The sequence below is a fragment of the Furipterus horrens genome, unplaced genomic scaffold, assembly GCF_987537825.1.
Source record: "Furipterus horrens unplaced genomic scaffold, mFurHor1.1.pri manual_scaffold_3, whole genome shotgun sequence".
NCBI lineage: Eukaryota > Metazoa > Chordata > Mammalia > Chiroptera > Furipteridae > Furipterus > Furipterus horrens.
This window is the reverse complement of record NW_028327173.1, coordinates 209,233,877-209,261,720: the sequence shown is the minus strand read 5'-3', so window position 1 is coordinate 209,261,720 and position 27,844 is coordinate 209,233,877. Positions and strand designations below refer to the sequence as shown.

The window sequence follows — 27,844 nt, the reverse complement described above, 5'->3', positions numbered from 1 at the left end:
TAAAGGAGACTTGAGTTGCTTTATTTAGCTTCCAATTTCTGGGAGGCTCAAGAATTATAATTACTCTGGACAACAAAAAGAAATAAGACTGTGCTTACAGATCTTTTCTGCCATATTCTTTCTGTAGGATTGCTATTTTATTGTTGCCCTTTCTGTTACATGGATGTACACACCAGGTGTTAAAAGGTACAATACATTCTACAACTGAGCACCACTTTCTGTAACTGAACAGGCAAAGAAATTACACTGAACATCAGCATCTGGCAGTATTTTTCGGAAAAAAAAAAGTGACTAAAATGGGTTTAAATTGATTAACACTATTAAATCACATCTAATATTTGATACTACATGATTCAATACAGCTATACGATACAATTATACAAAATGTGTTAACATCAAAGAATACAACCAAAATTAAGATAGCAAACAAAACCTATATAACTTTTTTACAGGAAAATACTTTTGAAGTATGCATGTAACTGCCCATTCTTTTAAAGAAAATCTACTGCAAGCAAAGTTATCAACCCCCAGAAAAATCACACATAGCATTACTAAGCATATCCCCAAAAAGTGTACAATATGCACACTTGGAAAATACAAAATTAAAAAAATTGTAAGCAACAGGTGAGCTCCATATTTATAAGAATGTGAAAAGAAGTCCCATTTTTAGCACTGTTGTATAAAGAATTGTCTTTTGATGCAAAGTTCATGAATTGTCCTCCTGTTGGGACCACACCTTACAAAAACACCGTGTTTTTGAAACGAGATTACAGAGCAAGATAGAGCATATCTTAGCAATGTCATCTTATTAAAGTTTTTTTTTAATTTTTACTACTTTATCAAAACATGTCCCTTAGGTGTGTAGGATTCATTTTAAAATTCTTTCCTAGAAACAATATACAAAGGAGAGGCGTGTTTATTTCCAATCACACTCCTGAAAGATGCTTCCCGAGGCCGAGAAGGCTCTTCTCTCGTCTTCTCACTGGTTGTTTTTGGCCTTAGCGTGTGTTAAGATGTGAGATTTCAGGTTAGTCGACTGAGCAAACTTCTTATTACAGCCGTCGAAGGGGCACACATAGGGCCTGTCTCCGGTGTGGATTCGCACGTGTGTGCGCAAATTGAAGTCCAGTGAAAAGCGTTTCCCGCAGCCTTCAAACGTGCACTGTCGGGGAAAGACCAGAGAACCCGCTCAGCGCCGAAGGCCGGGAGGACAGCCCGCGGCTGACCCAGCGTCTTCCTCCCTGCCCTGCCCCAGGAGACCCCTGCGCTGCCGTCTAGAACTGGAGGCACAGGGCGCCAACGCTGCATGAACCCCCCCTGAGGCCGTGAGAGAAACACCTGGCCTAACAGCAGGGACCTCCTGAAGTGTCCTGTGTACAAATGAGCAGGCGGCCTCCCAGTGCCAAGGGTCAGGAAGAACCCGGTCAGGTGGACCGGCTGCAACGAGTCTGTCCCCTTGCTCGTGAGCTTCTAGAACAAGACAAGATGTTAACTATACCTACTCTCCTGCTATAAAATTCTACAAGTTCTTTGCCAATTAGTGAGTCAATAAACTACTAACCACTAAACTAAGCTAGGTGTAGGCTTGCCCCTGAGCAATCCTGTTTCCCCCGATGGGACGGACCCTCCATCTGGTCTCCAGTTTGTCGCAGGTCACACGGGGCAGGGCAAGAGCCGGGGCAGCCCCTCCAATGACTGCATGGAAACCGGGCGTCGCTGTGGCCTGCCTATACTCCCAGGGTACGGGGAGGGGGGGAGGGTCTGGCTCTACCTGAAAGGGCTTCTCTCCAGTATGAACCAGTTGGTGCCGTTTTAGCTTTGAGCTCTCAACAAAAGCCTTGCCACACTCTGCACAGACGTGGACGCGGGGGCCGTGGGTGTGCAGGTGCTTTCTCATGGCGGAGTTGTCCCTGAACATCTTTGTGCAGCCCTTCAAACAGAGAGACACGCTTAGTGGGCCACACCGCGAAGTGTGACGAAGAAGTCCACCACCGAACAGCCTTCACTGGTACGTTACAGCAAAACAGCCCCCAGCCCCCCACTTTAATTTTACTTAGCATTACAGTACGAATGTTAAATTATTTAAGACAAGAAGCGGACAGCTGCGAAAGGCCTTATCATTTATGCTAACCCTTGTCTTACAGATGAGGAAACTGAGGCTTAGAGACGTCTTTAAGTAGACTTGCCCAAGGTCACACACCAACGCACGGCAGCCGGGCTGGGAGTAGGACCCAGCGGCCTGGCTGCGGCTCTACCGCTCCGTCCCCCACGCGCAGTAACACAAGCCCTGAGGAGTAATGGAGTTAGGGTGACGGCCGTCCACCACTACCTTTGGTGGCCCCGTATTCTGTGCGGCAAGAATGGGCTGTCATTCTCCATCGCCTACTGTCCCCTCTTCTCTCTTTGCCTCTTTCCCCTTCTTGACAGAGAAAGAAGCAAGAGGGTCTCCAAGGAATGGCAACTACAGGAGAAATTGATCGTGTGAGACACTAGGAAAGCAGCAGCGACCGGACACGAGAGCGGGAGCGGGACGGGCGTGGGCTCAGAGCAGCAGGTCCTGCCAGTTCCTCCGCAGTCGTCGCCCGGGGGCAGAGCGGACGGGGCACCGGCAGACAGCACAACGGGAGGACAGCACAAGCCAACCAGTGACAGGCGGAAGGGCGGGCGGGAAAAGCCAGTTTGTCACCTTGACCCCTAGGCTGAGTTTCCATTTAGAAAATGGAATTTTTAAGAAGTAGACAGAGAAGCTAGAGAGATGGCAGGCGCTTGAAGGCAGAACTGTTTTCAAATGCTCAGCTATTTTTTGGCCCCAGCTAGAACCACTTTACATTGCAAACTCTCCACATGAAGAGCATTAAAAAGAACAAAGAACTTGTGGGTGTATAGTCACCAGAAGTGACAACACGAAGCTACATTTGTCCTTTTCCAATCCTTCATCTGAAAGAAATTCTTTATTCCATTCAAGAGCTCTCCCCTTTGTTTTCCTGCACCTGTGAGATGGTTTGTTAGTTTTACCTCCAACTAAGTTTGTAAGTGACCCAACCCAATACCTCCAAGGTATCATTTAGGCTCCCCTTTTAACGCCTGAATCACATTTGAAAACAGTTAAGGCCCTCCCTAGCAGCACACAAGTAACCAGAGAAAATTAGGAAACCAGGCCGGCAGTCACGGAGCCTCGTGAGGCTTTCACTTGAGCGGCACCCAGAATACCTTCCTGCGGCCCCGCAAAGGCCCGTGTGTGAGACACACCAGTGTCTTAGGCTGACTTGTTAACGATCCAAAAGAAGGAATAAAGCCCTAGCAGGGCATATTCGCTATGTAGTAGGAACAGAAACACTGGTGCCCTGCAGTCTCCCCATTTAACAGCATGTATGTCTGAGCGGCCTTGACTGAGCAGAACTTACATCACAGAAGACAGCCCCTCACTGCGTCTCACACATGCAGACAGAAACAGAGTACGAACTCCTTATGCTTGCTCTACACCTCACCGACAGCCCAGTGAGCACTTCCCCCTACGTTACTTACTTTATGAGGGCAAGCTATCGTTCTCGGAGCATCATCTTCTTTAATTTTTCTTGGCTTCATTCTTACCAAAAGAAAAAAAGAGAGAGAGAAAGAGAGATTTGTAGGAGTGGGTAGACGCAACTGGCATCAATCATATAGTCCCTAAAATGCCTTCCTTACAGGCACAAAAGCTAAGATCACAATATACTTCCACGAAGGCGGGGGGCAGGGGTTGGTGGGGGGCGGGGGCCACAACTCACATTCTTGGAGCACCTGGGAGTGTGACGCCCTGTCCCCCCTTCCCAGCTGAGAGGGCTGGCGCTCATGGCTGCCCAGGGCGGTATCACCAATGAGCGGGCTGGGGGAGCAGCGTGAGATGGCACCCAATCTGTGGGGCTCCAATCCCTGCTCTTTCCTAAGACCCCCCAAAGCCCAGAGGACCCTCCCAGTGGGAGTGGAGCAATGTATCCAAGAGCAGTTGCTGTGATCAGATGACTTATAACCAGGAATGATGGACAGGGGAGGGTCTTCAAAACAGACATCCCAATCCAACGGCTGAAGGGGGGTAAAAGGGCACCGAACAGTCATTTTAAACAGAGAATCACTTATACACGTGGAGGTACAAGAGCTCCGGAAGGGAACTGTCAACATCGGCTGCTTTGAAGAGAAGCCCCAGGGACTGGTGGGCAGGTGGGCACACCCTACACTCTTCACCCTGTTTAATTTTTATCAACTATTGGCTTTTCAAAAAATTTGAGCCTTTCTGATAAAGAACACAGACGCGTGGCGCTGCTCCCAGAGGAGTGCAATGAGGACCCCAATCCCGTGGGCAGCCACGCACGCCCTGAGCAGTTTCTATCCAGAGCGCTTGCTGTGTGGATCACTCACCTACCTGCCATTTCCCTGAACCTGCATTCGGTCTTTTGCCAAAACCCTCTCTACAAACACCCCCTACAGATCTGTGTGTGGCAGAGGAGTGAAAAACTAAGGGTTCCTAGAACACCTAGAAAAAAAAGATCTGCATCTCCGGGACAGCTGTTCTTTCTGTCCCTAGTTTCCCCATCTCCGGAGGGGGCATGTTTAATGACCAACGGAGCCACGACCCTCACGAGAGCCCCTGCACCCCACTCCTACTAGATCTCTGCTGTCGCCTTTGTTATTAGGGCCCTAACAGCCCCCTTCCTCGCCCCTGACCTGGGAGCGAGGGCTACCGGGTGCTTCTCACCTTATAAACCTGAACTCGTGAAGCAGCCAGTTAAGCTTCCGTGCCCTGGAGGCGCGCAGGTGAGACCGTACAAATGGCCGATGCTCAGGGCGGCACCCTCCCCCTCCCCCACCCCCACCCCGCAGGCGCTGGGTCCTTCCTGCCCTGAAGAGAACATGTGCTCCGCGCCTGCGCCCAGCAGCCTCTGTCGCCCTCACCACCACTCCGCCCTGGCGTCCGGGTCTGAGGTCACAAAACGAGGCTGGACAGAAACCTGGTGCCGCTGTGCCCCCTGGCCGTCATATCAGAGTCTGAAAGCCTGTGGTGACTCACACGGATGGGCTCTACTCCAAATATTAATTAAAAACAGCGTGTTAATAACTGAGCCTCGGTTTTCCTTTCGACACCCCCCCTCCCCGACACGCTCTCGGCCCCCGTGATGGAGACGGCCACACAGCTGTGCGTCTCAACTCAGAGTGGCGCTCCCCTAAGAGTCCACTCACGGCACGCAAACCCGCTCCGTGAGCCAACCTCCAAAGCCGCCCACTGCGCGCGGAGAGGCCGGCCCACCCGGCGTCCCCGAGGGCCCGTGCCGGGCGTGCTCTCACACTGTTCCCAGGGACTTCGCTCTCTAGAACGTGCTTTTTATCCTGGAATACTTCGCAGAGGTAAAGAGAATATTACCACGCACATTTGCCCGACTCTAATTTCTCTAAAACGTTACCAAGGGCTGTTTTTCTTAGGCGTCATCTCCGAAACGCTGGGGGCGCTCAGCAAACAGCACCTCTCAGGACGCGCATTTAGGGCACCCGGGGGCCCCGAGGGGGGTGGGCCGCGGCCACCCTGGGCCTGCGCGTCAGCCTCACCCACTGCTGCGCGGCGCCCAAGGGGCAGACACATGCTGGCACCTCCCACGTCCCATCCCAGAGCAAACCCTGGGAGAAGGTCCTTTCACAAACAGGGATACTTCTGTCTTGCGAATAAAGAGATTTTAAAAATCTTCATGGCAAAAACTGATATATAACTTGCAAGATAAAAAAACACTTATTATACATTTGAAATTCAGAAACTGTAACAGACTAAAATCACCCACGACTACTCTTGAGTACCCTGAGCTGCCCCAACCAGCAGTGAGGGGTGACCGAGACTGGGTGGCACGGACCGCAGCGCTTCACAAAGACTGTGTGACCGGAGACGACGACGACAGCAGAGGCACCGCGGATGAGACAGAATGGGATGCGGGGCGCGACGCTGACCTGGCTGACGACCTTGAGCAAATCACTTAACTTCTCAGCCTCAGTTTCTTACTCTGTAAGAAGGCATAATGCGACCTACTTCGGGGCCCGAAGACGCAAAGGGGCGATGCACATGCAACTCTCGGGAGAAGGGGCTCAGCCAAGGAGTTAATTCCTTAAAAAAAAAACAAGCCCAGTTATGCTGGAAACCCGGAAGGCCCTGGTGCTCCGAACCGCCCTTTGCAGCGGGAGGAAGGCAGGCCTCCCCGGCGCGTCAGACATTGTACGGAGGAGCCCGGTGCCACCGAGACCAGTTCCCCGTCCACTGAAGCTGGCGCGCCCGCTCCTTCGGTGCCTGTGCGGGACGGCGGGGCCCCGGGACCGAGTCCTGCAGGGCGCTCCGGGCACAGCGCGGTGCAGGGCCCTGTGGGAGCTACGAGCTCTGGCCGCGCTGCATCTGCGGGCAGGGCCCCAGGAGCCGAGAGCAGGCACTGACCCTGGATGAAGACAACGCTCCTCCCAGCGAGAGCAGCCCAGCGCTGCCCGCCGGGGCCTACAGCAGGCGCCTGCGATCCGGCCGAGGGCGGCGCAAGGACGGTGCTGCCACAGACAGCCGCGCTGACGTCTGTAAGGAGGCCTGAGGCTCCCAAAGGGCAGTGCGCGGCCCCGCGGTGCCGTGACGAGCTTGGGGGGGCTCCCAGCCCCGCCATCCCATCCCAGCCTCCATCAGCCCCGTGGGTGCAGTCTTGGCGAACAACAGACTCATCGGCTGGGGACTGACCTAAGCCCTCTTTATTCTGATCTTTCTCAACCAAAGGTTTCCAAACAACTAATTTCAGTTAATGAAAAACGCACGGAAGTTGTCAACTGAATCAGGAAAAAGAACTTGCCAGGTCCCATGGGTCCTTTCTGAAGTCCTTGCTAACTAAAAAGACATTTCAGGAAAAAAAGTCGCCCGCAGTCCCACCTCCCAAACACCATGACTTTCAAATGCCAGCCACCATGTCTGGTCCTTGCCCACACACTCCCGGACCACTAAGCAGCCCAGGGTCAGTGTGGCAGGGGCTCAAACACGCTGGGGCCCGCTGCGAGTCCCGGCCAGAACGAGGCAGGGGAAGAGCAGTAACCCGGCCCCGTAAGCCGGCAGCCGAGTCACCAGCGAAAGGAGACGAAGAGTGGAGGCCCGCAGAGAAGTGCTGTGGATCTTCACGAGCAGAGAAGATGGGCTCCGGCCCCCAACAGTCCGAAAGTCGGAGCCTTCCGCTTTCAGACCCCAGCCTCCAACCCCAGGCCTCTGGGAGTCCTGTCCGGCTGCTGGGAGGCGCCCTCTCCAGACGTGCAGACCCAGCAACGCCGGGCGCCCGGGCTCTTCTTCTCCCCGCCCCTCTGTCCCATCAGGGAGACTGGTTTAGTTGTCACGTGATCTTTCAGGATACCCTGGGGAATGGGGGTGACAGTGAGCCCCACCCTCTGCCTTTCCTTGGTATACGTTGCCAAGAAGAGCGAGAGCTCGCTCTACTCTGTATACAAATGAAATCTCTACCAGGGTGACCACAACGGAAAATAAACACGCGCCGTGTTCAGGTGACTGTGAACCTTACTGTAAAACTGAACTGTGTGCGGTCGCGAGGCCAGCAGGGCGGCTTCCGGGCCCAGGAGCTCTCCCCCTCCCACACTGTCAGCAGTGTGGCCCCGGCCTCGCTCCCCTCCTTCTGCCCCTTGGGGCGGCTCTGATCACCCGCTTCCTCTTGGAAGACTCCCCCCACCGAGACCCCCCGGCTGCCTGCCCCTCTGCCCACCGCGGAATGAGTCGGTTCTCCTCTCAGATGCCCTCACAGCCCACACCGCCTTCTGGGACTGACCCGAACCCGTTTTCCAGCCTCTTGCACAGCTGTCTTCTTGGTTTTCTTTTCACCGTTTTTAATTTTTTTTTTTATTTTAGAGAGAGAGGAAGGGAGACAGAAACACTGACTTGTTGCTTCCCTCATTCACTGGTAGGTTCTTGTATGTGCCCTAACCAGGGACTGAACCCACAACCTTGATGTGCTGGGACTGAGCTACCAGGCCAGGGCTTCCGTGATATGATTATCTTTTAAAGATTTAATTTTTATTTATTTTTAGAGAGAGGGTAAGAGGAGAAAGAGAGGGAGAGAAACACCTATGTGTGGTTGCCTCTTGTGCACCCCAACCATAGACCTGGCCCACAACCCAAGCCTGTGCTCTGACTGGGAATCAAACCAGTGACCCTTCAGTTCACAGCCAGTGCTCAATCCTCTGAGCCACAGCAGCCAGGACTCCCTGGTATTCTTTAAGAAGCCTTTCTCTGAGGTTCACTCTCATTTCACCAGACTAGATCCTCAAGGGACCTCCTCAGAAATCAAGCATGCAATGTGAAGACAAATCTTTTATCTGACTTCCACTTGGCTGTATCAAAAATGCTATGTTTGGCCTTGGCTGGTGCGGCTCAGTTGACTGGGCGTCGTCCTACAAACCAAAAGGTCTCCAGTTCAAGCCCCAGTCAGGGCACAGGCCTGGGTTGCGGGCCAGGGCCCCCGCCCCGTTGGGGGTGCACAAGAGGCAACAAATCAATGTTTCTTTCTCCCTCTCTCTTAAAAAAAAAAAGTTGTTTAAAATAATTTTTCCTCAAACTTCAAAACAGTGCTCCACTGTCTAATTATCTACTGTTGCTGAAAAAAGTCTCTTCCAGGTCTCATGAACCTTCTTCTGTAGGTGACCTATTGTTTTTCCCTGGAAGTTCTTAACTTCTTTGTCCTTCGTGTTTGGAAATTTCACAAATGGCACGTTGGAGACCTCTGGAACCTGGGTCCCAGTCCCTGTTGGTCACCCTCCTCAGGAGAACGCGCTCAGGCAGCCCTGATGCAGAGGCCAGGCCACTTGGGAAACAGAGGCCTCAATTTAGTGCTGAAAGACCCTGGATCTTCTGTTGAGAGTCCTGGGGACAAGCGTGCAGACCAGCTGCCCCCATTCTCAGTAAGGTGAGCGATGCCGAGGGCCACCCACTCCTGGCTGCGCCCACCCACAGGCTCCCTCTCGGCCAGCCCCGCTGCTCCCACAGAAGTCACACCCCAGCACATGACGCAGAACCTGAGTCCTCCCTCCCTTGGCCCTGCTGGCCCCTCACAGGCTTTCGTGACACTGTACTCACTGCCAAGTCACCTCCTCCGTCCCTGGTCCCTGTCACCCTCGGAGCACAAGGGCTTCCGCTCCGCAGCCACCCTTCGGGGCCGACTTCCCCAATGCTTCCGTGTTCCGGCCACCTCTCATCGGGTGACTCCAGCCCTAACTTCCCAAAACCGTAAGACCAGAATGATGTTTCATTGGCATCTAAAACCAAACGCTACCTCCCTGACCGGAAACCGGCACCCGCTCCCCCTTTCCCATCACCTAAGGAGCAAAGCTGCGACACCCCCTTCCCACCACCTCCTGTGGGCGCAGGCAGAGCGCCCGCTCACTGCCGAGTCTACAGCGGGTGTGGGACGTGTGCCGTGCTCGTGCCCCCTACACGCAGCCACCAGAGCCCCTGCCCTCAGAGCTCAAGGCTCTGCAAGGCCCAGGCCAAGCGCCACCCCCACAAAGCTTCCCTCGGCCTCCGGGCTCCAGTCCCCATATAGCCTCACTGCACTCTGAGGACAACAGGAAGAGGTTGACCAACTTTAAGAACACATGACAACAGCAAACACTGGCAGGAGATCTGGCCCAATCGGCCCCAAATCTCCACCCTCACCGCCGACCATGCAGCCTAGAGATTCCATCCGCGTTTGTACTGGGGGAGGGGCGGTGCTAACCTTTGATAACGGGCCTGTCCTTAAAATATGAATGGCAACAACAGCTGAGACACAATGTCACCAACCGAAGGACTGTGTGTGTTTTCTCTGTAACTACTTCCACTGGGAAGGAGGACAGGGTGGGAACCCCTCTGTTAAACACAATGGAATTCTGGAAGTCATCGGACACGTGGGAAAACTGAGGCTCCAAACGGCAAGTTTGCCCACCTGGTTCTCGGCAGGGCTGGGAGGAGACACCAGGCAACTCCAGGACCTCCAGCTCTTTCTTAACTCCGCTCTGCTCTCAAGAGAAAGAAAAAAGGTGCCCACTCTGCTGAGAGGGGGCAGGTCCACACAGATTCCTCTCTTCCTGACCCGGCCCTCACCTGCGTTTCCTGGGCTAGTACAGGCTCCAGAACCTCCCACTGAGGAAAGGAGAAGACCCTCCGCTCCAGACTTCGCCCATTAGTTTGTTTCATTTTATTGAAAAGTTTACATCTGGGTTTTCTCATGCCCTCCTATAAATTGCCAAACAGGCCCTGGCCGGGTGGCTCATTTGTTTGGAGCGTCGACCCGACACCAAACAGTGCAGGTTCAATTTCCCGGTCAAGGGACCTACCCAGCCGGGGACGCACACGGGAGGTAACCAATCCATGTCCCTCTCTCATGTCAACAGCTCTCTCTCTGTCCTCCTTCCTCTCTCTCTAAAATGAATAAACATACCCACAGTGAGGATTAAAAAGCTTTTTTTGACAAACACTACTGGACAATAAACGCTGTAAAAAGGGGCAGAGGGCCCCGGACAGTGTGGCTTATCGGTTGGAGCGTTGTCCCGTAAAAGAGAGGTAGTGGGTCAGATTCCTGGTCAGAGTGTGAGTGCGTGTGCGTGTTGGGGGGGTGGGGGGGTGGTAACCGGTCAATGTTTCTCTCTCCCTTTCTCCATTCCCCTCTAAAACCAATAAGCATATCCTCAGGTGAGAATTAAGAGGGGGGAGGGCGGGGAGCACAGGCCCTTCCCGACTGCTCCCCTCGGACAACCCCAGAGGCCCCAGTCACGGAGACCGGATCTTCCCCGTCATGCCAGCCTGAACGAACAAGGCGCCGGGAGTGTCACCGGGGCCCCCCTGGCATGTAAACGGGTGCCCCCTCCCCAGTGGTCAGCTGCGCAAATGGCGCAGCCCCATGTCCCCCGCAGTGTAGCCCAGGCCAGCCGCTCCATCTTCCTACACCAGCAGGCCAGGGGGCAGCGTAAAGACCCATTTCCAAACGAACTGTGTGCGATCTGTTTATTCACAAGCAACGCCAATTATGGAATTAGGGAGTATTTACTTCATCTTACTGTCTTTAAGGATCTAAGATGGTGACACTCACAGTAACGACACAGTCACTACTGAAAAGAAAACCACCTTGTGTTTCAGTTTCCCTGGAGCAAGGACACGACCCGCCACTGGGCCTCAGACACACAAAGACACAGCTGGCGACACTCGGCTGTGACTGAGCGCGAGCTGGGCCACTTACCTGGCAAACTCTGCCAGCTGCTTGGGGTCCGAGAGGTCGATGCCCGGTATCCCTCCAGGAGGAAGCTTCTTCCCTGTCATGTACTCGGAATAGTCAGGAGGTGAGTTTTCGCCGATGATCTGCTCCTCGACCACCGTCTCATGGTCAATGTCCTTCTTCTCATCTGCAGCATGAAGCACATCAAAAGACGGTCTCGGCTGAATACAATGTCTACATGGGTAAACACATTTAGAAACTATAAAATGTTTCCAATTAGCAGCTTCTTAAGTGGGTGATTCATAGCCACACCTCAATTTCTTAAGCACCAAGCCTTTCTCCTCAGTCTCTCGAAATCCTGTTTCTGCTTGAAGGTCACCAAAAGCTTTGAAGCCACACCTGGTGACTTTCTCTGCAGCTCTTTCCAGGCCACGGTGCAGTCCCCTGCTGCTGCCCCCACACCCGCTTCCCCGGCTCCATGCGACTCCCCACCTGGCTAGTCTTCAGTCTCCTGCGTGCCCCCGGCCACCTTTCGGGGTTCTGCTTTTTGTCCACCATCTGCACTTCCTGCTCACCACCAGCTCTGCGACGCTGATGCAAATCTCATCCACAGCCTACGCCTGCCCCAACCCCTCACCCTTCGTCCTGGCCCCCACTCTGCGCCAGTCTGCGGGCCGCTCAGACCCCATGGGGACTGCGGCTGGCGCCCTAGCCTCACAGCTTCACTCACGCAACCGGCGTTGGGACGGGTAACCGCAGCTGGGTGGCCCCTGTCGGCCTCTCCCGCAGGACTGCCAGCCCCACAAGGAGCGGGGTGCTGGTCGGTCCTGATCCCCACGGGTCCCCAGAGCCCTGGTCCTCAGCAAATACGTGTTTGCACGGGATAAGACAGCTCCTTCTGGTCAAGATGGCGGCGTAGGCAGACACAGCTCGCCCGCTTGCACAACCGCATTAAAATTACAACTAAGATATGGAACAGCCATCGCTCAGAACCGTCAGAAATCGAGCTGAATGAAAATCTGACAACTACAGAATTAAAGAAACCACATCCATCGAGATGGGTAAGAGGGGCGGAGACACATAACAAGCTGGTCCCACACCCACATTATCTGGATAAAAATTAGGAAAGGATATCTCAGGAGTGAGAAGTCCCAGTCCCACACCAGGCCCCCCAGCCCAGGGTTCCAGCGCCCAGAAGATACATCCCATAACTTCTGGCTACAAAAAACCAACAGGAATTGAGTCAACTGAAGAAACTGCTGGAGTCCCAAGCAGTTTCTCTTAAAGACCCACACAAAGACTCACTCCCTGGGTTCCAGCCCTGGGGCGGCAGCTTGAAGGGCACCCACCACTGGTGTACAGGGAGGAACCGACATGTCTGGCATCAGGGCAAAAGCCAGGCGACAGCTTTCTCCCAGACAGAAAGGCAGGCACTGTCCCCTTCCTGAACGCTCCTCCACACAGAGCCACAGAAGTGGCAGGCAGGTGCCATATCTGAGATTCCACCAATCTGGTTAACAGTTTTGCCTCACCCTGGAGATCCTGAGACTCTGGTCCCACCCCCCCCTTAGGAACCAACTTAGGAGCCCCTGCAAGCTGTCTATCATAGCTTTTCCATATGAATGGCTGGTCTCTGGCTCTTGCATCACAACTTCTCACACCCAGCCCCTATACCTCTTGCTAAGTGGCCCCAGGCCCGGCACCAGCAGCAGCCAAGCCTAGATTCACTGCTTGGCTTCTCCTGGGAACCTCCAAGCCCAGCACAAGTGGCAGCCATCTCAGATGGCTTTAGAGCTCAGGCAGGGTGGCCCCAGGCAAAGCACAGATGGTCCCCAGGGCCAGCGCCCCCAGTGCACAGCTACAGACCACAATGGAGCACCGCCAACCTGCCCCTGCTCAGCTGATCCTCCACGGAGGGCAGAGGCTGATGGTCAGTGGTCGCAGCCAGTCCTTGCAGCTGCCTGGCCTGGGTAAATCCCTCCCATTGACCTGCCCACAGCAACCAAGGCTCAACTACAGGAGGAGGGTGTACCCAGCCCACATGAAGGGTGCACCTCAAGTACCCAGCTTCGGTGATAGAGGAAGCTGTGCCACTGGACCCTACAGGACACCTGCTACATTAGGCCACACGACCAGGACACAGAGTCAAAGCAGCTCTGCCTAATACATAAAAACAAACACGGAGCCCTAGGTGGTGTGGCTCAGTGGGTTGATTGCTGACCTGTAAACTGGGGGGGGGGGGGTGTCGCCACTTCAGTTCCTGGTCAGGGTGCATGCCTGGGTTTTGGGTCAAGTCCCCAACTGGGGGTGTGCAGGAGGCAACAAATCGATGTTTTCCTCTTCCCTCCCTTTCCTCCTCTCGAAAAAATAAAATATTTTTTAAAAAAGGAACAAACACAAAGAGGCTGCCAAAATGCGGGGACAAAGGAACATGGCCCAAATGAGAGAACAGATCGAAACTCCAGAAAAAGAACTAAATAAAATAGAGATAAGCAATCTATCAGAAACAATAAATTTTAAATAAGAACTTGGGGGGAAAAAAGCAGAGTTCAAAACACTGATTATAAGGATTCTCAAGGAACTAGTGAGGACCTCAGCAGCATAAAAAAGGTCCCGTCAGAAACAGAAGACACACAACTGAGACAAAGAACAACTTACAGGGAAACAAGAGTAGAGCGGATGAAGCTGAGAATCAAATCAACAATTTGGAACACAAGGAAGGAAAAAGCATTCAATCAGAACCACAGGAAGAAAGAGGAACTCAAAAAAACAAGGAGAACCTTAGGAACCTCTGGGACAACTTTAAATGTACCAACATCCGAATCACGTGGGTGCCAGAAGGAGAATAGAAAGAGCAAGAAAAGGAAAGCTTATGTGAAAAAATAATGAAGGAAAACTTTCCAATTTTGGTGAAGGAAATAAGACACACAAGTCCAGGAAGCACAGGGAGTCCCAAACAAGCTACGCCCAAAGAGGCCCACACCAAGACACATCGTAATTAAAATGCCAAAGGTTAAAGGTAAAGAGAGAATCCTAAAAGCAGCAAGAGAAAAGCAGAGAGTTACCTACAAAGGAGTTCCCATAAGACTGTCAGCTGATTTCTCAAAAGAAATGTTGCAGGCAAGAAGGGACTGGCAAGAAGTATTCAAGGTGATGAAAAGCCAGGCCCTACAACCAAGATTCCTCTACCCAGCAAAGCTACCATTTGGAATGGAAGGGCAGATAAAGTGCTTCCCAGACAAGGTAAAGCTAAAGGAGCTCATCATCACCAAGCCATTCTTCTATGAAAGATCAAAGGGACTTAAGAAAAAGATAAAAACTATGAACATTAAAATGGCAATTAATATATATGTATAAACAACTGAATCTGAAAAACAAACCAAGCAAACCAGAACAAAGACAATCGTGGATACGGACAGTGTCTGAGGGAGGGGGGTGCTGGGTGGAGGGAGGCAAAGGGGAAGAATTGGGGTAATTTTAATAGCATAATCAATAAAATATAATTTTTAAAAAGTAAGACACCTCTAACTCATATGTTTAACCGTCCATCATCTCAAATCCAACAGGGTACTGAAAAGGAATACTGACCCCATAATTAACCTCCTATATCATAGACATCAAATCCCACTGATCATTTTTTAAAAGTCTCTCTCTTAGTCCCACTGCATCAACTGAGTTCTGATTATGATCTCAAGCCTAAAATGACGGCCGGACATGGAGGTTCTTAACTCACCGTCGCAGCTGTGTTCTGCTCTAGTGCCGCTACAGAGCAGCGGTCCCCAGCCTTTCTTGGCACCAAGGGCTGGTTTCGTGGGAGACAATTTTTCCACAGACAGGCGGGGGCAGGAGGGTGGCTTTCTAGGCTGCCACCTGATGCAGCTCAGCTGTCGCTTGCCATGCACTCACAGCGAGAGCCGAGTCTGCAAGCCCCTGGGCTGTTCCGCCCCTGTGCAGGCAGACCTCCCTGCTGATGGCGCACCAGCAGCCGCATCTCTGAGCACCAGGCACTGGGTCCTCATACGACGCAGAGCCGCAACCTAGACCCCTCAGCGAGCAGCTCACAGGCTCTCACGGGAGCAGGAAGCCTCCTAAAGCCCCGCTGCCGGGACAGGAGGCGGAGGCCAGGCGGTGATGCCACCAGCACCGGGAGCGCCTGCAGGTACAGGCGAAGCCTCACGTGCCCACTGCGCACCTCCTGCTGTGCGGCCCAGGGCCCAGGCGGCCACGGACTGGCACCGGTCCGTGTCCCGGCGGTGGGGCCCTGCTATAAAGGATAAACCGGCCCAGGAAATGCAGCCGGCACACTTCCTGTGTGATGCGAAGCCTTAACGGGGGCACGAGTCACTGAAGCCGGGCCCTCCGGGTCCCGTGCCGGTCTGGCTCCACTTTAACGCATCTCGTCTGCTGCCTGATGCTCCTGGGCACGTGCCCGCCATCCTCCAACCAGAGACACTGCCCTCACAGGTTAGTTCACAGGTGCCTGGCAAGAGACACGCCATAGCACGCGTCTCCCCCCGGCTCTGATGCCAGGCCACCCCTGAGCCTCGCTCAAATTCTCTAATGGCGTGTTCAGTCTATTGCTCTAGACTCGGATTCTTACCTTTTCTTTCAACTCCTAGAGTACTTCCTGCTACCACTGCCAAGCTCCAAACCACGCTGCTGTGAATTTCTGCTGGCCTAGCCTCTTAAACTGGAGGGAAGGGCCCAGAGAGCAAAACCAGCCTTTACAACTCTGGTGCCCAAAGCAGAAAACAAACACTCCAAAAAGTCAATGCTGATTGAGAAGCTGTTTCTCCATCAAACTGCTTCACAAAGAGCAGGAACGCTAGAACTTTCAGACGTGAACGGTGGCTTGTTCAACTCTGACCTTGCATTACGCCTTCCCCCAGTGTGAAAGCTCATAACCAAAACCAGACCATGCCAAATCCTGCAACTGATGTCCCTCACAGAAAACTGCACAAAGCTGCAGAGCACCCGCTCCATGATGCCAGAGGCTGCAGGCAACACTCGGGCAGAACGCAGGCCCGTCTGACTCAGGAGCGAGCCCCCTCCGCCACGAAAAGCACAGACAGAGCGCCGTCACCCCTGAAACGCCCCCCTCCTCGGCTCCGCACCCGGGACGCCCGCAGGCCGTTGGCAGGCGCCACGGAGCACAGCGCCAGCTGACGCCGCGCGGACCACCCCCGGAACTGGGAAGGCGAGCCCCGCACCTGACAGAGAGCCCGGAGGCAGAGCAGGGAGGAGCCCGCTCAGGGCTGCCTGCCCAGCGGCAGATGTGAACCCGCAAGTCTAACCCCACGGCCGGTGTGCTTTACTGCTCAGCTAAAGGCCGCTTGGGCGCAACCAGAAAGACCGAGGTGCTATCTCCCCGGTTCCCTGTTTCCAGATAAACGGTACTGCCCGCGGGGAAGGCGCCCGAGGAGCAAACAGCTGGACGTATTAAGCAAGTTCAGGGAGTGTTACCGACCGTAAGGCACGGAAACACGCCGGGGGCAGGGAAGCTGCGTCCCTTCGCTGCTGACTTACGCTGACCTGCGGACTGCGAGGCCCCGGCAAGGGCACATCTCAAGTACCCCAGGGGCAGGAAGAAGGCTGACCCCCAGGCACAGCGGACCACAAGCCGGACCATTCCTGGGGCTGGTTCAGCATGGGCGTCAACGAGGGCCCCCTCCGTGCTTGGCTACGTTTGAGGCGCCGGAACAGCCGGAAACAAGGTCTCTGCCCTCAGTTCCCAAGGTCAAGACGTCAGCCTGCGCCGTGCCCGGTGAGGGCTCTCTTCCTGCTTTGTAGACAGGCGCCCACTTGCTGTGTCCTCATGTGCACAGAATGTCTCTTCCTGGGCTCTCTTTGTAACCTCATCACCTCCAAGCCCCACCACCACCACCACCACCACCACAGGGGGCTCAGGGCTTCAGGGAATGGCTTCGGGGTGACACAAACAGAAGTCAAATGAGGCAATATTTAAGGCACACTTCTTAGTTTCAAAATTCAAGATCAAGTACCCAGGGTGACAGTCCCTGTAATAAAAAATTAAGAATATAAAACATGCGCCCTGGCTGGTGTGGCTCAGTGGATTGAGTGCCAGCTTGCAAACCAAAGGGTTGGAAAGGTTGTGGGTTCGATTCCAGTTGGGGCTCATGCCTGGGTTGCAGGCCAGGTCCCCGGTTGGCCTGCAATGTTTCTCTCTCACATCGATGTTTCTTCTCTCCCTCCCTCCCCCTCTCTCTGAAATTAAATAAAATCTAAGAACATGTGAATTAAGTAAAATTAATTTTTAAAAAAGAATATAAAACATGAAAGAAATAAGCCTAAAGTAGAAGCTGGCAAGATTTTACTCTCTCCAAGTACCTACATTTCAAAACCTAAAATGTCACTCTAGCCCCTGTACAGAAAAAGTTTGCTGACCTTTGATCTATATGATGAGATCTGACTTAGAGGAAACAGGATTAAACTATGGGGGAAAGTCTTCTATGTGAGACAAGGAATAATTTCTGATGGTGAGATTAATAAACAACAGGGTTTACTACCAAAAGGACATCTGTCAGCAAGTCTTTAAAACAGGTTAGAGTCAAGCTTTCTTTTGGAGGAGGAATAAGCTCAGCAGGATGAGTCAGATGCCTGAGGGTAAAATAGGGGTGTCTGAGTTCCTTGCTTCCATTTCTAGGAGGAAATGTTGTCACTGGCTGATTATGGAAGATAATGGGGGAAGAGACACTGTGCAGGGACCGGTCTGGAGGTATCTGTATGACATCTAGTGGACAGATCTCAAAGAGGTACTTGGAGATAAAAGTGTAGGGGACAAAAAGAAATCTAGGTTGGATAAATAATGGAAATCACTGGCACACAGACTACGTTTAAAGCCACCAAAATTGAGAATATTAATTATTTACTGAAAAAAATACAAAGAGGAGAGAACTCAGAACCAAAACCTGGGTAATTCCAATACTGAGAGAATGAGAAACACTTTGCAAAAGTGACTGAAGGGATGCGTCCAGATGTAGGGAGAAACGTAGCTTTGTCTAGTGAGACCTTTACTCAGTGACATGCCAAGCGCCAATGGCTCACAGGGAAGGCAGCCTCTCCTGAATACACAGTGAGTGCATGGTTTGGATGTAATTTCAAAACCATAATAAAACTGATTAAGTCAGCCTGCTTATGATTCTCACTATACATTTCTAAACAGTGCTGGTGATACATAATATTCTCACCTAAAAAAAAATCTTCTGTTGGTCTAAGTTCTAAATAATCGTTGTGGTTACTGTACACTTTCACATTTTACACACACGAACACTTTGCATTATCCTATGTTTTTTACTTATTGCTCAATAAACAGCGTATTTACCTGGAAGTTAGTTTGGAACTCCTTGAAAAACCAGTGCATAAAAATTGTAGAATGGGTCGTTAAGTCTTCAACAACAGAGTACAAGGAAATAAACTCTTTACACAGGAAACAACCCATTCTGAAGGAGGCTGCAGAGAAATGACACGATGCGGATGCTATGGCCAAAAGAAATCAAAGACCACGCCGGTCTCCTCTTCCCCAAGAACTGGGCACACTTTAAAGCAACAGGATCAAATGATGTCCGTGTTTGTTATTTGGCCATCTTAGGTTCTGCAATGGAAATCTTAACAAGACTTCGCCAAGTAGAAACTTACGACGCTCTCCCACGTGTTCCGCAAGCCCAAGCCAAAGGCCTTTTTGCCTCTTGCTTAGCCCTCCTGCCTCATTTGTGCTGAAAATGGGACCTCAAATGGTGGCTCCTGCACCTGCTCCCACAAACGCACCTCTCGCAAGAAGAGCTGCCATCCGTGCTGCCCTGGGGGCTGTGCCCAGTGCGCCCAAGGCTCCGTCTGCAAAGGAGCGCGGGACAGGTGCAGCTGCCGCGTGACATCGGGGAGTCAGCTCCCTGCTGCAAACGGAGCAATGTGCTCACATCTGCATTTTTTTCATTCCACTCTGACCCATTTGCCGCATTTTTTTCTATGAAATATGTGATGGATAATAAGAGTTGCTGACTTAAAAAAAATGTATGATGCTCTACAAGAGAAACATATTATTATCACATTTACAGACCTCATGTACATAAGTTTTCCCTTTTGTTCAAAAAATATAGTAATAAAAAATTCATTTTTTTTAAATAACTATTTTAAAAAAATAAAATTTATTTTTAGAGAAAGGGGAAGGGAGGGAGAAAGAGAGGGAGAGAAACATCAATGTGTGGTTGCCACTTAAAGGCCCCCAATTGGGGACCTGGCCCACAACCCAGGCCTGTGCCCTGACTGGGAATCGAACCGGTGACGCTTTTCTTCACAGGCCAGTGCTCAATCCACTGAGCCACACCAGCCAGGGCTACAGTTTTATTTTTAAATGGCTTACTGTTATAATATGCATTTAAATAAGACTTTCACTGTCTGCACTGGCCATCATGATTTTCCTTTCAATTCTAGGAACAGATTTGCTGTATAGAGGGAAAAGGTGTTAACTGATACACTCTCAATGCTGAAATGTTATATGTGCCACTGAATTGTACCGACTGGCAGTGCGGAGACACCAACACACATCTGGATAAGCACGGTAATGACGCAAAGCACCTAAATCTGCTGTAAAAGTTATTGTACAGCTGACCCTAAAGCAGAAGGCGGGAAAGCAAAGCTGGCCAACGCCATCATATGCAGGGCACACACTGAATCAGTTCATCAGGATAATCGGCCCATTCACATGTAAGAGACATTCTCTGGTTTTTTTTTGTATATGAAACTATTCAAAAGGTAAAAAAGTATGTAAGTCCACTTCTCAGCTATTCCATTTCCTTGTATGTTATCAAAGCTATAATCACTGGAAGTCTAGTTTGAGAGGCAAAGCAAAGAGACTCAAAATAACTGTCAAAAAGATATGATTAAGAAGCTAGGTGGAAAGGCTGGGAAGCGCTCTACAGGTCCAGAGACGACGCTAAGAAGTGGGGTCACCCCTGCTCTCTGTGCTCCAACCACACTGGGTTTCTCAGGTGACTCAATGTCTGATAAAAAGGTACATGATCAATATACCTTCTCCTTCTTGCCGGCCTCTCACCCCCCGCCCCCGTCTGAGCCCAGTCTGCTCTCCAAAGCCCAGATCTTTCCTTAAAGAGGCTTCTCCTTCCTATCCCTGACCTTGCTCAATTTCCTTGGTTAACGAATAACGAAAATGGCACCCACCTTATAAGACTAAGACAACACATTAGCCCCAACCATTGCGTCTGGAATAGGAGTGTGCAAAAACACCTTTGGTCCACTTTCCCCTCCCCTACTGGGTTTAAGAATAGTAGGTCCTTTGCTCAGTGGTTTTTAAAGAATACTGAGCTTGGCCTGGCTGGTGTGGCTGAGGGGACTGAGAGACAGCCTCAGACGGCGCTACAAGGAAAACGCGCGAGGGGAAGAGAGAGGGCAGTGTGCGGGTGTGCGCGCGTGTACTCACTGGGACGGAGAAGGCCCTTAGCCGAGACCTGAAAAACAAGGTGGCACTAAGAACGCGAGCGCCAGGCGCTGCACGGGGAACAGAGGCCAGAGCACGTGCTCGGGAACCAGTTTAAGGAACTGAAGGAAGGCGGGAAGGCTGGGGCAGAAATGGGAGCAGAGGGAGGAGCAGAAGGACAGGAGAGGCCAAGCCATGTGTGGCCTTCCAGGTTACAGCAAGGAGTTTGGATTTTACTGAATGTAATGGGCTGTCTGTGCGGTGTGGGTGTGTTAAAACATACAAGACATAAGGTTACCGTTTTAACCATTTGTAAGTCTATAGCTCAGTGTCATTAAGCATATTCACACTGTTGTGTTTGAGGGGTTAAGCTAGGGAGTGAAGTCATCCGATCTCAAAATCTTAGAAAATTCCGAAGGAACAGATTATGTATGTGTGTGAAATCCAGAGGTCTGTTTTTAGTCCTTGTTAGGAATCTATAAAAACGTATTTAATAGAGAAACCATGTGTATTTATTCAAGAAAAAAAAGTCCATCATAACCACTTAGATTGTCTTAACATTTAATTATATCTGGAACTACTGTGTAAGACTTAAGTAACTGAATGATTATTAAGAATTTTACTCAAGAGAGTCCCTAATATTCGCCAGGTCACATTAAAATTAAAGAGCTTTGCTTTAAGAAATGGGAGATAGTTTCTTATTGTCATGGAGAAATCTGGAAGGAGAGTTCCTTTGCTATAAAGGAACTGAAAATGCTTTTACAGATCCCGTATTCCAAACAAGTCATTTTACAAAGAACCCAAGGTCATATGCCAAAGTCAGATACTTTGGTCAGTGCCCTCTAAAGAGGAAACCTGATGACATCACTAATTAATATGCACTAGGAAATGGTTCCTTTCCTGTACCGTAATTAAAGCCCACACACCATACATGGAAGGTACAAATTTATTTATTTATTTTTAAAGATTTTATTTATTCACTTTTAGAGAGAGGGGAAAGGGAAGAGAAACTTCACTGTGTGGTTGCCTCTTATGCCCCCAACTGGGGACCTGGCCCGCAGCCCAGGCATGTGCCTTGGCTGGGAATCAAACCAGCAACCATTTGGTTCGTAGGCCGGTGCTCAATCCACTGCGCCACACCAGCCAGGGCAGAAGGTACGAATTTATATGACAGAGTCAACTAACCACCAAGACCTCCCACATTTTCCTAATTTTTGCTAACAACAGTTAAATGTGTGTTATTTTCAACAATCATGTTTAAGACACCAAGTTCTAAAAATGCAAGATTTGAGAGTTTATTCTCCAAGAGTAGAGACTACAACTCACTGGAAAATACCCAGATCCCAAAATTTTAAAGTTTTCACTTTTGCCCTGGCTGGTGTGGACCAGTTGGTGGGAGTGTTGTACCTTAAACCCAAAGGTCCCAGGTCTGATTGCAGGTTCAGTCCCCGGCGGTGGCACTTAGGAGAGGCAACAGAATGATGTTTCTCTCCCTCTCTAAAATCAACAGGCATGTCCTCAGGTGACGATTTTAAAAATGACCTTACTAAGCAGACTTCAAAAACAAAACAAACAGAAAGGCCTTCTGTAAATATCGACCCAGGAGTCTGGCATACTTTCAAAATATTATTTTATTTATTCTATTCCAAAAGCCCAAAATGCTAGGAGTCCTCATCTTTTCCTGACATGATGTGGATTTTCTGTTCCCACCAGGAAAAGCTGACTGCTGACAGCGAGAGGGAAAAGAAACGATTAATAACCGGGACTGGAGTCTCTGACAGCAGAGGCTCGGCCAGTAAGCCAGGCTCCCAAAACTACCAGTGCCCGGGATCAGGGCCCACGACTGAGGCTGCCCCACACACGGGCGGACTTGATTACATCGGAGGGCTTCTTGGGCTTCGCTCCGTGGGAATTTAAGTTCGTGGCATTCCTACTTAGCGACAAACAGCATGGTAGAAAAAGAGAAAATGGAAATCCACAGAGGACGGCATACCTGATGTGTGACATATACCTGAACATTCCGAATACACAGAACTGTGAAAAAGTTCAATGCTTTTCAACTTGCAATTTACTGACTGTAGTAGCAAAGGCCTTTTGGTCTTAGATGTTTTACTCAATCTACGCTTGGTCTAACAGAAGATAATTATCAACAGCCTTGAATGAAGGCCACAATTTCTAACTACCTGAAACATTCAAGATTTTAAAGCCTCCTGAGGTTTCTCTCAAACCTAAATGTTTTAAATGCTCAGTTTTTATCATTGGCTTCCCTCTCCACCTAACAATTTAGTTAAGTGGTTCAGTTTATTATAAGCTCTATAAAATAATGTCACTCCTATATAGTAGTGATGAATAATATTGTGCCCTAAGTCTGTCAATATTGCAATATTCATTAGTTACATGCCACGGGAAAAAACCAAACACGGGCCTTGAAGCAATGGATTAAGAATATTGAAAACACAGTTTAACTATGATTAAATACTTAAAAGTGTTCAGCCTTACCTGGGCCTTAACCTTCTCATCTGAAAAATAAGGTCCTACTGTGTAATCTATACAATGGAACTATGACCATAGGAAGGAAGTGCATTCTGCAACATGGAGGAACCTTGAAAAGACACTCAGGCACAAAAGGCCACATACTGTGCAATTCCACTTAAATGAAATATCCAGAACAGGCAAATCCAGAGACGGGGGGAGAAGGAAGTGGGGAATAACAGGTACGGTGCTTCCCTGTGGGGTGATGAAAATGTCCTGGAGTGAGACAGTGGTGCCGGCCGCACGACCTGGGGAACATGAGAGAAATGACCAAACTGCGCACATGTGAGTTCCACCCATTAAGAAAAGGAGAGAGCAGGTCCCGTAACCACCCTACAGAACGACACACATTCCCTTGCTGCCGTTCCATTCAGAAGACACCCATCACATATATCACTGTGACTCTGTGAAGGTTACAGGAAGGTGGCACCCAAGCAAAAAGTAAACTATAAAATCCAAATATTTGGTTTCCACAAACACTGGGCTCTCACTCAGCTTTCTTTTTTAAACCAACAGGCCCTAGTAAGTAACTAGAGCCCTGAGAAGGACCCTTTCCGTGCCAGGACTTTTTATAAGGACTTCAGGTAACCAGACTCGGGCCTGGGCAAGGCCATCGCCTCCTGCTTGCTGCAACCGGAGAGAAGCGACAGCAGCTGAAACCCCCGCGCAGATCAGGCGAGAGCAGGCCAGGAGGCAGAGCCGCCCGCAGGCGCACACACTCAGCCTGACACGTGCCCCGCTTCGGTGTCTTCACCTGTTGCCAACTAGCTCCTTACTCCGGGTCTCAAGACGAACTCCAGTGTATTCAGAATCTTAACTTAGGATATGCATCGTTAATCACAAAGTGTTTAGCTTCTCTTTGGTAATAATTCCAAACCACAGAAGAAAGGGAGATAGCTTACCACAAAACATGTCTCAAGATATAGGCCGTATTATGTTACTGCCATCAAATATTTCTTTTTAAAAGACTTTATTTACTTTTAGAAAGAGGAGAAGGGACGGAGAGAGGGAGAGAAACACCGATCGGTTGCCTCTTGCCGACCCTGCAAACCAGGCACATGCTCTGACCGGGAATCGAACCAGTGACTTGGCTGTGCAGGACGCCCAACCACCGGAGCCACACCAGCCAAGGCCATCTAATTTCCTAACCGCCTTTATGCAGCGTACTCTACAGCACAACTAATTCTTAAAAACGGAACAAAACAAGGAACCGCCCCAGTAACCCCCAAGCTCTGTACACAGGTAAGCAGCCCCTTGCACAGGGGCAGCAGAGACTTTCACGTGCAGCCTTAAGCGTAAATCAATGCCCTTAAACGGAGGTGCTGAGACCTTCACCCCTCACTGGCTCGATCTGCATCAGTCCATCACGTGAAGCCCCATCACAAGACTTCCAGGGTATGGAAGGCAGGTAACAGTGTGGTAAAGTCAGATGCACAACACGTAAAACACTCGGTCTTTCAGTTGCTACAGAACCAACACAACTGTGCCATGAGAAGGAGTAAATTTAACTGCACGTGGTTAACACATCTCTACCTAATTTTGAATGGTACCCTACATTCAGCAAACCCATCAAAACCAACGCCTCCCTTCCCCTCCCTTATTCCACCCCTATTAGTACAAAAACGCTGCTTTTAGTTTCGATATAACCGCTGGGCTGCCCTGGCTGGTGCGGCTCAGTGGACTGAGCGCCGGCCTGAGAACCAAAGGGTCGCCGGTTCGATTCCCAGTCGGGGCACAGGCCTGGGTTGCGCGCCGGGTCCCCTAGTTGGGGGCAAGCGAGAGGCAACCACACACCAATGTTTCTGTCCCTCCCTTCCTCTCCCTCTAAAAATAAAGAACACCTTTAGAAATATCCATGTAATCAGCGGGCAGTCATTCTGAGCTACCAAAAGGTACCTTGGAGGACGGTTACGTCTCATTTTAACATGAGCTCCGCTCAACTCAGAGGCCCCGCCCTGCAGCACTCGCGACAGCGGTCCGGGCGGGGTCCCAGTTCCACGGGGGCTTTCAGTGGATACCACCAGACCAGCTTCGCCGCCCAGACTTTTCACCTTCTATTTCACTCGTTCCTCTGAACTTAAAATAGCCCGTAATACTCGAAGGGCACATCTGGAGACTCCAGCCAACTCTGAAAACCCACGAGAGGGCGTTGGAGTAATTAGAGGGGAAGGGCTCTCCACCTTAAGTTTGACACTGAATTTAACGACCACGGGTGCTGTTAGGTAGCCACGTCGGGGTTAATCTCAGCCCACCGACCCTCCCGGCGACACAGCTAAAGAGACTTGAGCAGGAGAGACACGGACGGGAAAGGCCAGTCCTGTCGCAGGTGCCGACGTCCCGCGTAAAGACCGACACAGGCCTTGGCCGCCACTTCTGGCCCCGAGTCAAGGCGGTCGAATTACGGCAAAAAGGCGCTTTCCGGAGCCTGCACACGCGGGGCGCAGGCGGCGGCTTCCCACCGGCAGGGAGCACGCGCAGACCCGCAGCGCCCCGTCTTACAACGAGCGCTCTCACCAGCCGGCGTGTCGGCAGAGCCAGACACGAGGACAGAGCCCCCGACAACGCCGGGGGCCCGGAGCCGCCGCCCGCCCCCACCCCCCGCGCCACGACGCGCTGCGGGGAGCGCGCTGACAGCCCCGGCGCGACGCCGCACACGCCGGCCCGACGTGCCGCCGAGTCCCGCCCCGCGAAGACGAGCGCGGGCGGGGCCTGGCCTGCGCGGTGCGTGGGAGCCAAGGGCCGGGCGCCCCCGCCCCCTTCGGCAGGCGCCTCCCGGGAGCCGCGGAGCGTTCGGAGAGGGGCGCGCGCGACGCCCCCTAGAGGAGGGCGGGGGAAGCCGGCGGCGGCGGGAGGCTCGGCCGGGGCCCCGCGCGCGCGCCGCACGCCCCGCCAACGCCCTCTCCTCGCCCCTGGCCCCCCGGGCCTCGCGGGGGAGCCGGCCGGGCGGGGGGCGGGGGCCGCGGCCGAGCGCACTGGCCGGCCGTTGGCCCGAGCGCGCCCCGCCCCGCCCCGCCCGCGCCGCGGGACCGCCCCGCCCGGGGAAACTACGCCATTGCGGCCTAGCGGGCGGCGCCGCTCCTCCGCCGCCATCTTTTCGGGCCGCGGCCCCGGCCGCCCGCCCGCCGCCCCCGCCGCGGCCCGCCCGCCATCTTTTAGGGCCGCCATACTTGCCTTGCGAAGAAGATGGCGGCGCCCATCACACACATAAAACATGGCTTCCCTTCAAAACAAAAACATCCCGGGGGCCGGCGCGCGCCGGGGCTCACCTGAGGACCACATGGTGACCGAGAACTCGCCCTCCAGGGTCTTGATCTGCACCTGCTTCTGCTCCCACTTCTTGTTGCCCGCGTCCGCGCCGCCCGCCGCCCCGGCCCCGCCGCCGAGGTAGCCCTTCTTGCCGCTCTTCTTGCCGCCGCCCTTCTTGACGCGGCCGCCGCCCGCCGACGACGCGCCGCCGCCGCCGCTCTTGCCGGCCGCCGCCACGGTGACCAGCGTCTGCTCGATGTAGTCGTCGTCGCCGCCGGCCGGCGCGGGCACCGGGATCAGGATCTGGTCCTCGAAGCCGTCCTCGGCGCGCAGCCCGTCCGAGTCGTCGCCGCCCACCACCTCCTCGCGCGTCTGCACCAGGATCACCTCCTGGTGGTGGTGCACCTGGGTCGGGTCGTCGGTGACGAGCGGCTGCAGCGCGATCATGGGCGGGTGGTGGTGGTGGTGGTGGTGGTGGTGCCCCGCGTGCCCGGGGCCGCCGCCGCCGCCGTGGTCGCCGCCGCCGCCGCCGTCCTCGTCGTCGTCGTCGTCCTCCTCCTCCTCGCCCACCACCGTGGTCTCGATGGTCTCCACCGGGATGGTCTCCACCTCGATCTCGTGCAGCTCCACGATCTCGGCCGGCATCTCCGAGCCGTCCGTGGCGATGTACAGGGTGTCGCCCGAGGCCATGGCTGAGGGCTCCGCCGCCACGGCCGCGGCGGCCTCGGCTCCGGGGCTGCGGACGAGGAGGAGGCGGCCGGCCGTGGGGAAGGAAGGCAGAGGGAGGAAGGCGGCGGGCGGGGGGTAGAGGGGGCGGGGGGAAGGGGCGGGCGCGGCGGCGGCGGCGGCGGCGGGCTTCCCCGCCTCCTCGCCTCGGTGCGCCCCGCGCTCGCTCGGCCGCTGCTCGCCCCCGGCGCCCCGCCTTGCCGCGCCTCGGCCTCCCTGTCTAGCCGCGCCTCCTCCCGCCCTCCGGGCCGGCGCTCCGCTTCCCCCCTTCCTCCTGCGCCTCCGCCTCCTTCCACACAAATACCAACTCCTCACCCCGAGCCCAGATCTCGCTGCCGCCGCCGCCGCCGCCGCCGCCACACTCCGCTCGGGCTCGGCCTCGCGAGACTTCCGCGCTGGCCCGGCCCGCCCCCGCCTCGCTCCCACTCGCTCGCTCGCCCTCTCGCTCCTCCTCCTCTGCCAATCGGTTTGCTGGGCCGCCGCCGCGGCTCCACCCACGCCCCCGGGCTCCTCCCAGAATGGGGCAGGCGGGACGGCCCCCGCGCGCGCCGGCTGGCCCACGGCGCGTGACGTCAGCGCGCCGCCGCCGCCGCCGCAGCTAGTCGCGCTGCTGCCGCCCTCGGCGGTGCAGCAGCAGCAGCAAAAGTCGTCGCCCCGGGCCGCGTTC

At 53.1% G+C, this 27,844-nt stretch overlaps 1 protein-coding gene across 1 annotated transcript; it reads right to left on the bottom strand.

The window, feature by feature from the left end:
• On the bottom strand, positions 1 to 27,549 carry YY1 (YY1 transcription factor). Its single transcript, XM_090271391.1, has 6 exons — positions 27,493 to 27,549; positions 26,472 to 27,187; positions 11,247 to 11,409; positions 3,526 to 3,586; positions 1,772 to 1,930; positions 1 to 1,162 (listed from the first exon to the last, which is right to left on the bottom strand). Exons 2-6 carry the CDS (start codon positions 27,139 to 27,141, stop codon positions 980 to 982), a joined length of 1,236 nt encoding a protein of 411 aa, XP_090127517.1. The 5' UTR covers positions 27,142 to 27,187; positions 27,493 to 27,549; the 3' UTR covers positions 1 to 979.
• Between the last annotated feature and the right edge of the window lie 295 nt (positions 27,550 to 27,844).